Here is a 12,131-nt window from a genome sequence, read left to right on the forward strand (position 1 = left end):
GTTTATACTTCTGCGTCAACCCGGATGCCCACGAATACTTGCCGGAACCAGGAGCACGCCCAGCCTCTCGGAGGCGAAGCTGCGTTTCGGGCTCAGCTCTGGCGTGACTAAGCACCAACTTGGGGGCTGCCTCCCCGCCATAAATATCACAATGCAAATCAAGATTTTAGACACACACAAAAAGGTCAACGTGCTGGTCGAAACCCGCCGAGTCCAACAGAAAATTGCATTCGAAGAGACGCTAACGCCTGTGCGTTCAAGTATTAGCTCGACTCCTGCAACGGGAATTGTGCTCACGATCGCGAGATCCTCCGAGAGCGAGGCATCCCGAAGAGCGGCGGCCGCCTCAGCTGCTCATGGTGTCGATGAAGCCCCAGACCTCCATGACCGCGATCTGGAAGGTCTCCGAGCACAGCGGCTGGTTGTTGAAGGTGTTGCAGTGGCCGGTCCTCCCGTGGTTCAGATCGGCATCCAGGTAGAGAGCCTGGCCGTCACCGCCGCCTAGGGAGAGGAGACCAGAAGTCGACCATTAGGGGGAAAAAAGAAAAGAAACACTGCTAAACCGAGGGCCTCGCTTCACACGAAGCTGTGTTACTTTAACCGTCCTGGGGAACATGAATAATTGCGTAACGCCTTGTTGTTATGCAAAGCGCAACTGTTTTAAAAACAGACACATGGAAGTATTCCTTCACACGAAAGGTAAAGGTCCTCTGTGCAAGCCTGACCCATGGGGTGACGTCACATCCTGATGTTTCCTAGGCAGACTTCGTTTACGGGGTGGTTTGCCATTGCCTTCCCCAGTCGTCTTCCCTTTATCCCCAGCAAGCTGGGTAGTTATTTGACCGACCTCGGAAGGATGGAAGGCTGAGTTGACCTTGAGCCGATTACATGAAACTGACTTCCGTTGGGATCAAACTCACATCGTGAGCAGAGCTTGGACTGCAGTACTGCAGCTTACCACTCTGCGCCACGGGGCTCCTAAGGTTCTTCACACAACGCCTAGATAAACTGTGGAACTCCCTGCCCCAGGATGTGATGGTGATGGCTGCCAACTTGGAAGGATTTAAGAGGGGACATGTTCATGGAGGAGAGGGGTATTCATGGCTACTAGTTAAAATGAATACTAGTCATGATGAATACCCATTCTCTCCAGGTTCAAAGGAGCATGCCGAATATATTAGGTGCTGTGGAACACAGGCAGGACAATGCTGCTGCAGTCGTCTTGCTTGTGGGCTTTCTAGAGGCACCTGGTTGGCTCTGTGTGAACAGACTGCCAGACTTGATGGGCCTTGGTCTGATCCAGCAGGGCTTCTCTTATGTTCTTGTGTTTTGATTTGCAGAACTGCTCCAGGATCAAAAGTGTGCCCAAGTCGGACGGGCGACGGTGGACAGGTCTCAGCAGGACTTGAGAGAGAATCATCGCAGCAACTGCCTGGCATCTGACACAGAACATGCATACGCGCAAAAGATACTACTTCATCTGCAAAATACCATCACCTTGGGAACATGATCGCGCAACGAGCAACAGCAGAAATGCTTGGACTGACCTATGATGATGCATTCCCGGTCGCCGGCCATGAACATGGACGCAGCTTTGGAAGGCAGGTTGAAGTGCCGGGCAGAAAGGAAGGGGGAGAGGCGGTCCGAAGGGTCGGAGGGAATGCTGGCAGAGGACAAAGGGTCGGCCGCCTGAGGAGGACCGGCTCCTTGTTCAAGACCCATCACGGCTAGTTCCGGGTGCTTGATCACCACCCACTCATAGCGCTCCACTTCGGGCACCAGCTGGAGAGAGGAGACAGGGTTAGTGCTAACGGTTTATGGCTTGGACAGCTGGACGTTACATCCGAACACCATGGGTCTCTCGCCTATGTATTTGTGGAGCCGCTCCAGAGGACCCTAATTCATTCTACTTTATTCTGTCCTCTTTACGCAGAGCCCAGATCTAAATTTCTCGGAGCATTCCTAAAGGGCCAAAATCATTTTCCAGATCCAGAGAAGCTGCTCTTTCTCCTATCAGACGCCAATCCTGATGTTTCCTACCAAGTTTCACTCTTTGCTTTAGCAGCCAAGAAAATCCGAGCTAAAGCCGTTTTTAATCAGGGAATTTAACAAATTTAATTACTAGCCTTCTTGGGGGGTCAGACTGTTTTAAAGTTATTTCAATGTTATTTTAATGATTTGTATGACAGATTGTGACGGCCCTCGGCCACAAACAATAAACTTCATCACTAACACACTAATGGTTTACTTCGCCTGGATGTTCTGAGCAACAATGAACGTGTGGTGCCGGACCAATGAGAGGACATGATCCTAGCCTCGTGGCTGACCAGCAGAAAATGGCGAATTCCCCCAACGGATGGGAGAGAACGGTAACACCGCCTCTTACCCTGAACACGAAGCATTCCCCCGTCCCAAAGAAACTCAGCTTCCCTCCTCCTCGCTTGCGTTCGTTCCAGTCTGTTGACAAGAAAGCACCGCAGACCTAGGGTGGGCGACAGTAGAACAGTCAACTCTTTGGGAAGCAGAGATGTTCAAGCATCCCAAGCAACCAAAATGATCAGGGGGGCTAGAGCAACTGCCCTCTGAGGAGCGGCTGAAAAGCTTAGGGCTGTTTAGCTGGGAAAGAAGGTGGTTAAGGGGAGACATGATAGAGGTCTATAAAATTATGCATGGTAATGGAGTGGACAGGGAGCAGCTTTTCTCCCTCTCTCATAATACCAGAACGCCGGGGTCATCTGCTGAAGATGAAGGGCGAGAGATTCAAATCTGAGAAACGGAAGTATTTCTTAACACAAGATGAGCTGGTTTTTGTATGCCGACTTCCTCTACCACATAAGGGAGACTCAAACCGGCTTACAATCACCTTCCCTTCCCCTCCCCACAACAGACACCCTGTGAAGGAGGTGGGGCTGAGAGAGCTCTAAGAGAGCTGTGACTAGCCCAAGGTCACCCAGCTGGCTTCATGTGGAGGAGTGGGGAAACAAACCCAGTTCACCAGATTAGCCTCCGCCGCTTGTGTGGAGGAGTGGGGAATCAAACTTGGTTCTCCAGATCAGAGTCCACCGCTCCAAACCACCGCTCTTAACCACTACACCACGCTGGCTCTCTGTGTATGTCTGTGAATACTGATGGGTCCTCTCCTACCCAATCACCACCTTGCTGGAAAGCAGGGCAACAATCACGGGGTAGAGATCCCTGGCATTAGCCCCACCCACACGGCTGAAGCAGTCATATGCCTGCCGCAGATGCATGGGCGGGTCAAGCTGTCAGAAAGCAGTAAAAGACCTCCTGACGGCCTCCCCAAATCCTACAGGGTGAAAACTACGAAAACCAAAATAGTCTGTGATGTTCGGAAACTGAAGAACTGCCTTTTAAGGTACAGATAGTTTAGTGGACACAGCAGGGGGGGCAGAGGCAAGTTCCTTAAAACAGAGGATATTTGTGCAAAATATGTGACTGCGGCAGGGATTTCTTAGATGTCTCTTCCTCTTCCGCGTAAGGCGGATAAACCCACCAAACTGGGAGCAGTAATTAATACTGCTGTGAAATTACATATTGCTGTTTAAGCACAGCTGGTACTTATCCCACTGACTCACCTCTTGGGCCGTCGTCTTAATCAGGAGGAGAGTCGGCTCGTGTCCCTCGCAGTGCAGAAAGAACCTGACGCACGAGAAACAGGCTTCCTTAGTGAAAACACTCCAGTGCTTAGCTTAACTCCTGCAACATTTGCTTTAAGGACTTAAAAACACTCCACAACATTCTCTTCCAAGTCTCAGCTTATCTTCTGCTTCTTGGCAGACCCAAGTACTGAGGATGCAGCAACCCTCAAAGAAGCATAACCTTTGCCTGGTGGTGCGGCGCGGGCACACGTGAAGCTGCCTTATACTGAACCCAGGTCTGCATCATCAGCTCTGACTGGCAGCAGCTCTCCAGGGTCTCAGGTCGAGGTCTTTCACATCTCTCACTACCTGACCAAGGCTAGGGACTGAACCTAGGACCTTCTGCGTGCAAAACAGTTGCTCTTCAACTGAGTCACAGCCTGTCCCCTGAAGTGTGTAGGGAGAATCAGGTTCAAATCCCTTCTTAGCCATAAAGCTTAGTGGGGTGCGGCAGATGAATCAATCATGTTTATATTTTGCTTTTGTTCCATGGAGCTCAAGAAATTAGGAAGACAGCTAGACATCTAGATGTCTAGACATTAGGAAAAAATTTCTAACCGTTAGAGCGGTTCCTCAGTGGAACAGGCTTCCTCGGGAGGTGGTGAAGTTCCCCTTCCCTGGAGGTTTTTAAGAAGAGGTTGGATGGCCATCTGTCAGCAATGCTGATTCTATGACCTTAGGCAGTTCATGAGAGGGAGGGCATCTTGGCCATCTTCTGGGCATGGCATAGGCGGTCACTGGGTGTGTGTGGGGGGGAAGTAGTTGTGAACTTCCTGCATTGTGCGGGGGGTTGGACTAGATGACCCAACTCTATGATTCTAAGATGGCATAGAGGGAGCTGCCTTAAGGGGCTCCCCACCCAGACTCATTTACTCGTGTGTGCCTTTCTGAGTTACTTGGAAGAAGAGCAGGATACAAATATGGATGTGAAATAATGGGAATCACTGGAATGGGGAAGTCCTGGGCTCAGATCCCCCTATGGCTGCAAACTCAGAGCCCGTCCTCAAGCACGGGACATTCAAGCCTCAGCTTTTCTAACACACAACAATCATGATTTTTTTCTGTCCCTGCTGACTGTGTTTGACGATTCATTTCACCATCTGGTGTGCAACTCCCACGGGGAAATGGGGAGGGGAGGATTCTAATTCCAAGGAACCATTCAACGATTGCCCCCCCCCCAACTGGGAGGGGCTCAGCAAACCTGAGATGAGAGAAAGCTAAAAATTTTAACAACCCAGCCATGATCAACGCGGGCTGCCTTCCCAGAAAGGATGTTCCCATATGAGCAGAGATGATGAAGAAGAAGAGTTGGTTTTTACATGTCGACTTTCTCTACCACTTAAGGAAGAATCAAACCGGCTTGCAATCACCTTCCCTTCCTCTCCCCACAACAGACACCCTGGGAGGTAAGTGGGGCTGAGAGAGCTCTAAGAGAGCTGTGACTAGCCCAAGGTCACCCAGCTGGCTTCATGTGGAGTAGTGGGGAAACCAGCTCGGTTCACCAGATTAGAGTCTACCGCTCGTGTGGAGGAGTGGGGAATCAAGCCCGGTCCACCGCTCCAAACCACTGCTCTTAACCGCTACACCACGCTGGTGTAGTGAAGTGCAGGATTGAGAGACAGTGAGTGTACTTCTGAGGAACACAGATGTCTTCCTTCCAGGTCTTACCTACACCACAGGAAACACTACAAGTTAAACACCGTTCTTCTCTGCTTAGTAGCACCCTTGCTATTTTGATCCTGTACACTCATAACACCACGATTGTGTTTAATGGTTTGTTTCCCCACGTTTCCTGGTGATTGCTTGCTTTCCTTCACTAGTGGAGAAAGCTGGTTCCTCAGACTGCCCCCCCACCCGCAGAAAAACTGTGCGCTGCCTTCCCTTCTTACATCAGACCTGCCCTTCTCTCCCCCACAGTCAGTTATGTAACTCAGCTTGTGCTGCAGAGTCCTATGGACAAAGCCAGGTCGGAGAACAGTGGGGACGACATGGATTGCCAGTGCTGTTGACACGTCTGGTGTAAAACCAGCCCAAATGCTCTCTGGCTGTGCTAGGGCCAAACATGTGACACGGGTCAGGAGACAAGTGCCTGAGCTGACTTCCTGTCATGTGCAACAACGTGCATGAAGTGGACTTAGAATCATAGAACTGGAAGGGACCACCAGGGGTCATCTAGTCCAACCCCCTGCACAATGAGGGAAATTCACAACCACCTCCCCACCCCCAGTCACCCCCTATGCCATGCCCAGAAGATGGCCAAGGTGCCCTCCCTCTCATGAACTGCCTAAGGTCACAGAATCAGCCTTGCTGACAGATTGCCATCTAGCCTCTGCTTCAAAACCTCCAGGGAAGGAGAGCTTACCTTCTCCTGAGGAAGCCTGTTCCACTGAGGAACCGCTCTGTTAGAAAATTCTTCCTGATGACTTACTCACCTTAAACACGCTCCCCGCAGCTCCAGGGTGCGCCAGGGGAGGGGGCCCTGCAGCTGTTTCATGCGAAACAAGGAAAGCTGGAAACCCCTCCTTCATACAAGTTGTTATGTGAGAACACTGTGGTTTGGGCACCTATGTCCTGACTCATGTCACCCACAATGTCTACTCTGGCTCTTACACATGAACACATGAAGCTGTCTTATACTGAATCAGACCCCGCCTTGGTCCATCAAAGTCAGTATTGTCTACTCAGACCAGCAGCAGCTCTCCAGGGTCTCAGGCAGGGGTCTTTCACATCACCTACCTGCCCGGTCCCTTTAACTGGAGATGCCGGGGATTGAACCTGGGACCTTCTGCATGCCAAGCAGAGGCTCTACCACTGAGCCACACAGCCCCTCCCTCTTAGATCAATGCGCTAACAATAAAGCACTCACGCCACTGGAGGGCCTGAGAAAGGGTCGATCGGCAGCCTGCAATCATCTTACGGTCTTCTAGGCCACGGATTCCTGTTTGGGGTTTATTTAAGGCAACTCACCTGCTCAAGCTGCAGCCGTGCTCCGAGGTAGTATAAACTAACAGGGGCTGGCACAGAGCAAAGCGTTCGGGAATCCACGACCAGATGTCCCTCATCTTCTTCAGGTCCACGATCTCGGACTTGAAGTTCTCGGCGTGAACCGCCAGGTGGACGTTCTGCCTGCAGGGTGACAGAAAAAGCAGCAGGTGAGAGAAAAGGCCGCACAAATGCAATGGGCTGAAGCCGCCGCCGTTCAATTCAGGGCTTCCAGGCGCCCAGCGGGCAGAGAAGTCAGCAGAGAGGTTCTTTTAAAACTATGCACCGTATATGACTAGCGTAGTGTTATGCGGGGAACCTCCGCCCCGACAGAACCAAGAGGTTGCTTGCCCACAAAGAATTTCTAGCCCTTAAAAAAACAACAACAGAGAAATGGTAGCAAGCAGTAGCAAACTCGAGCGCTGGTTTTTAGGACGGCATTATGGGTACGCAAGAGCCATGCCACGGAGCAAGCCAAGCCCTTCAGCCACCGTTCTGCATGCCGGGAGAAACAGATTGAAACGCAGAACCACATACAAGCCCTTCATCCTGCTTCTGTTTTCATACTTTGCGCAACTAGAGGGTATCTTCTGGGAACAGCACAAGGGAGCCGTCCTTAAGGGAGATGCATAGTGAGATTCGAGAAGCTCACGGATGTGCGTTTCAAGCAAATAAGACAGACTACTGGGGAAGGGAGAGAGAATAAACTCACACATCGTTGTAAGCTCTTTACCTGAGACAGGGCGGGGGGGGGGGGGAGAACTGACCAGGAGACAAGCAAACAGACAGGCTGCTGGGGAGGGGAGAGAGAATAAACCTACACATCGTTGTAAGCTCTTTACCTGAGACAGGGCTTTAGGCAGGAGAACTGCCTTGAAGCACGGCTACGCAGGCACAAGCGCACCGAACACCTGGTAAGCGCTTCTCTCCCCCCAACTTGGCCCAAACAATCCCACGCCTCCTGATCAAAGGCAACAGATGCCGAAAATCGTACCTTCCACAGACAGCAGACTGTGCTTCGAAAAATGGCACCTAGCTATTAAACCTCTTTTTATCTGCCCACACGGAGCAGCTTCGCGTCTGCTGTCAAGTCGCTCACTGTTTGCATCCCTTGGATTTTGATTTGCTAGCATTATTAGCCTTCACTGCAATATGCATTATGAGCTGGTGAAATTCACATGCTTTACAGCACTGTTGTGGGGTTTTTTATTTTACAGCAGGACTGGAGAAAGTTTCACAGAGACGTTCTGGATTTCCCCACCACCACTGCGATGAACCGAAGCAGCCGCCTGGCACCAGCAGCAGGCAGCCACGAGGCAGCCAAGCAGAGAAGAGAGAGAGAGGACCCAGCATGGAGGATTCAAACATTTAAAACCTACCTTGAAGTGCTGCAAGGGAGGAGGGTGCAGCAGATACAGAAGGGAGAGAAGAAGGTGGCACGAAATGAGACAAAAAAAAGAGAAGTCAGGAAAAGATCAGCAATTTCTTATATTCCCTCAGCACGTGGAAGAAGTCTATACAGAGAGATTGAAACAGATAAACAAATTAGAGAGTAAAAAGAAAAATCAAACATTCTTCAGTTCTCAGCGCCCTCTTTACCACTCCACAAAACTGCCACCTTGTTCACATTCTTCTTTCGCTACCGAGTAAGTATGGTATGTACTCTGCCTAACCAGAATTTATTTACAACACTCTACAGCATTCTTAAGAGCCCCATGGTGCAGAGTGGTAAGCTGCCGTACTGCAGTCCAAGCTCTGCTCACGACCTGAGTTAGATCCCGACGGAAGTCAGTTTCAGGTAGCCAGCTCAAGGTTGACTCAGCCTTCCATCCTTCCGAGGTCGGTAAAACGAGGACCCAGCTTGCCGGGGGTAAAGGGAAGACGACTGGGGAAGGCACTGGCAAACCACCCCGTAAACAAAGTCTGCCTAGGAAACGTCGGGATGTGACGTCACCCCATGGGTCAGGAATGACCCGGTGCTTGCACAGGGGACCTTTACCTTTTTACAGCATTCTTGCCATCTGAGGAATAGACTCTTTTGTAGCAAGACCTTCTGGGCAGCAAAGTTGCTTTTAGTTTATTTGGGGACTGAAGCTTAGAGCGCTAGCTTTATGAAAAGGCAACCCCCCGAATACCATTCCAACACAAATAAATGTCTGCCTTGAAACCCAAGAAACTCTCATCTGAAAATCTGCTTAAGTTAATACCTGTCAACTGGTAAACAGCCACTTGCTTGATCACCCAAGTAGGACTATCCTCCCAACTTATTTGACAAAGGGAGCATTGACTCTCGAAAGCTTGTACCCTGAAAATCTTGGTGGCCTTCCAAGGTGCTACTGGGACTCAAATCTACCTCTTCTACTACAGACCAGAAAACTATCCTCCCAACAAGGGAGGTAAGAGGGGGGGAAAACCACACACCCACACACACTCCTCTCCATCCTTCCATTTCTTTCAGGCCACAACTGAGCCACAGATTAGCATAGATGTGCACGCAGGTGAACTGGTACAAGGTTTTGGGTTCATAACGTGGACCATCTGTACAAGCCTGGGATGCCAAGGAGGACCAGGAAGAACCAGAGTTTGCTCCAGCGTGACTTGTGAACACCAAACTATCAAAAGTCTAACATGCAAATATGTACACATGAACACATGAAGAAGAATTATTGAAGTTATATGCCGACTTTCTCTACCACTTAAGGGAGAATCAAACCGGCTTACAATCACCTTCCTCTCCCCACAACAGACACCCTGTGAGATAGGTGGGACTGAGAGAGCTCTAAGAGAGCTGTGCCTAGCCCAAGGTCACCCAGCTGGCTTCGTGTGGAGGAGTGGGGAAACAAATCCAGTTCACCAGATTAGCGACCACCACTCATGTGGAGGAGTGGGGAATCAAACCCGGTTCCACAGATTAAAGTCCACCGCTCTTAACCACTACAGCACACTGGCTCTCATGAACACATGAAGCTGCCTTATACTGAATCGGACCCTTGGTCAATCAAAGTCAGTATCGTCTACTCATGTTGGCAGCAGCTCTCCAGGGTCTCGGGCAGGGGTCTTTCACATCACCTACTTGCCTAGTCCCTTTAACTGGAGATGCCGGGGATTGAACCTGGGACCTTCTGCTTTCCAAGCTCTACCACTGAGCCACAGCCCCTCCCTAAAGAATGTACACATGAACACATGAAGCTGCCTTATACTGAATCAGACCTTTGGTCCATCAACGTCAGTATTGTCTACTCAGACCGGCAGCGGCTCTCCAGGGTCTCGGGCAGGGGTCTTTCACATCACCTACTTGCCTAGTCCCTTTAACTGGAGGTGCCGGGGACTGAACCGGGGACCTTCTGCTTGCCAAGCAGAGGCTCTGCCACTGAGACACAGCCCACTTAACTATGACTTGCACAGTGTGCAGACCTTCACAAAAGAGAGCGTAACCCCAGCGACAGAGCACTCTTTCGGGACGTGTACGGTCTCCCCCTCCCATTACCTCTTCTGCTTGACCGTTATGCCTTTCTGCTGAAGAGCCTTCTCGTTCGCCATCTGCAGAAGGTGGATCTCCTTCCGCGAAAAGAGCCGGATGGCAAATGCCTTCTCCAGCAGCTTCTCCGGGGACACCGACTTGCTGATGTCCCTCACGAAAGCCCGGATGTCCTGCCGCACATTGTCCGACTCCATCGTCTGCCCGACCCTCCCCTTGTGGAAGAATTTCAGGAGGGCCAGGGCGACGCGGTAGAGCACCTTGTAGCCTTCCACCAGGAACACGTCGAAGACCCGTGCGATGTACGTCAAGGGCAGCTCGCCGAAGAGCCACCGCTGCCAGTCGGAGTACACCTCCAGAACGTCCTCGGACACCGCCACCATCAGCTTGTGAGCCGCCTGGCAGTACTTGTTCACCAGGTCGCCGAAGGTCATGCAGGAGGACTCGAAAGCCAAGAAGGTCTGGTCGATGAAGCGCTTGGAGGGGTCGTTGCAGGCCAGGATGCGGCAAACTTTCTCGAAGCACTCCGCCTCGTCCCGGCTGTAGTGGAGGAGGAGCGCCACCACCGAGGGCAAGGCTGGGCAGAACGAGATGTCCGGGAACTGGCTCGCAATGCACGAGATGATCTTCCTCGCCGCCCCCACGCCCTCCGCGTTCAGGCAGTACGTGGGGACTAAGCTGTCGTCCACAAATTCCGGCAGCGGGAGGGCGCTGCTGTTACGCTTGCCTACAATCTTCGCGACAATGTCCCGGTAGACGTTGGCATCCGGTGTCACTGTCCGGCAAGGGATATTACTGATCAGTTTGTGATATACTTTGGCTCTCAAGGAGTGGTTCTTGGCCCAATAACCCTGACGAGCCAGCTGCTTCAGATCTTGGAATTCCGTGCTGGTCAGTTCTTTTGAGTCCTGGTCCTGGATAGAAGCATCCATCTTATCCCAATCGATGAACCGGCTATATTCGCCCATGGCTGTTGAGGGTCTTTGCAAGGTAACATACACACATACGCACTGTCTTGGCCCCTGGAAAAAGAATAGAAAGTGCAACCCGTCACTTGCATTTTATTGGGACTCAAGAAATACACATCAGTACGTAACGGTTCAGTTCAGCTTGCATGGCGGATAGCAGAACCACCCAACGGAAGACTCCACATGTTTATGGCCCAGATTTTGCACTTCCCTGTGTGAACAGCCTCACTATAGCACCAACACATGAACACATGAAGCTGCCTTCTACTGAATCAGACCCTGGTTCCATCAGAGTCAGTATTGTCTACTCAGACTGGCAGCAGCTCTCCAGGGTCTCAGGCAGGGGTATTCCACATCACCTTCTTGCCTAGTCCCTTTAACTGGAGATACCAGGGATTGAACCTGGGGCCCTTCTGCATGCCAAGCAGAGGCTCTACCACTGAGCCATGGCCCCTCCCCAGAACATAAGTAAAGCTATGAACACATGAAGCTGCCTTATACTGAATCAGACCCTCGGTCCATCAAAGTCAGTATTGTCTACTCAGACCAGCAGCAGCTCTCCAGGGTCTCAGGCGAAGGTCCTTCACATCACCTACTTGCCCAGTCCCTTTAACCGAAGATGCCGGGGATTGAACCTGGGACCTTCTGCATGCCAAGCAAATGCTCTTATCTCTGAGCCATGGCCCCTCTCCAGGAAACTTGCTCTATCCTACGTGAAGCCCTGTGTCTTCTGAGGAGCTGCTGGTTGAAAGTCAGATTTTTATGGAAGGGAATTTGTCCCCCCCCCCAACTTCATGCCTGTACAGCGTTAATGGCTTGGAAGCCTCCGGGCTCCTTTATACCAAGGCGCAGAACGCTTCACGAGCAAGAGGAGCAGCTCACAGCCAAGAGGAATCACTCCGGCGCATTAAAAGGAACAGGCATGTGTGCCGGCGTTCATTGCATTATGCATACCAACAGAGGTGGTTCTCCCACCTCAGGACGTACGCAGCCCTGTTAATCAATTAGATTTAACAGAACGCTGCTGGTGTTTCTGCAATCGAA

General features: G+C 51.2%; 1 protein-coding gene across 1 annotated transcript; it reads right to left on the reverse strand.

The window, feature by feature from the left end:
* Positions 1-346: 346 nt before the first annotated feature.
* Positions 347-11,121, reverse strand: TBC1D24 (TBC1 domain family member 24). Its single transcript, XM_056866569.1, has 6 exons — positions 10,129-11,121; positions 6,627-6,785; positions 3,597-3,660; positions 2,387-2,482; positions 1,548-1,782; positions 347-501 (listed from the first exon to the last, which is right to left on the reverse strand). The coding sequence occupies exons 1-6, from the start codon at positions 11,085-11,087 to the stop codon at positions 347-349; spliced, it is 1,668 nt and encodes a 555-aa protein (XP_056722547.1). The 5' UTR covers positions 11,088-11,121.
* Between the last annotated feature and the right edge of the window lie 1,010 nt (positions 11,122-12,131).

This window comes from Euleptes europaea, chromosome 21 (assembly GCF_029931775.1).
Source record: "Euleptes europaea isolate rEulEur1 chromosome 21, rEulEur1.hap1, whole genome shotgun sequence".
Lineage (NCBI taxonomy): Eukaryota > Metazoa > Chordata > Lepidosauria > Squamata > Sphaerodactylidae > Euleptes > Euleptes europaea.

What these genes read in the sequence shown, in the direction of transcription:
- TBC1D24 (XM_056866569.1), bottom strand. Translation starts at nt 11,087, where the DNA reads ATGGGCGAATATAGCCGGTTCATCGATTGGGATAAGATGGATGCTTCT. An exon ending in ATAACGGTCAAGCAGAAGAG is followed by an intron (nt 6,786 to 10,128) that starts GTAATGGGAGGG and finishes GTCACCCTGCAG; the next exon opens with GCAGAACGTCCACCTGGCGG. An exon ending in GGGAATGCTTCGTGTTCAGG is followed by an intron (nt 1,783 to 2,386) that starts GTAAGAGGCGGT and finishes TCCTCTCTCCAG; the next exon opens with CTGGTGCCCGAAGTGGAGCG.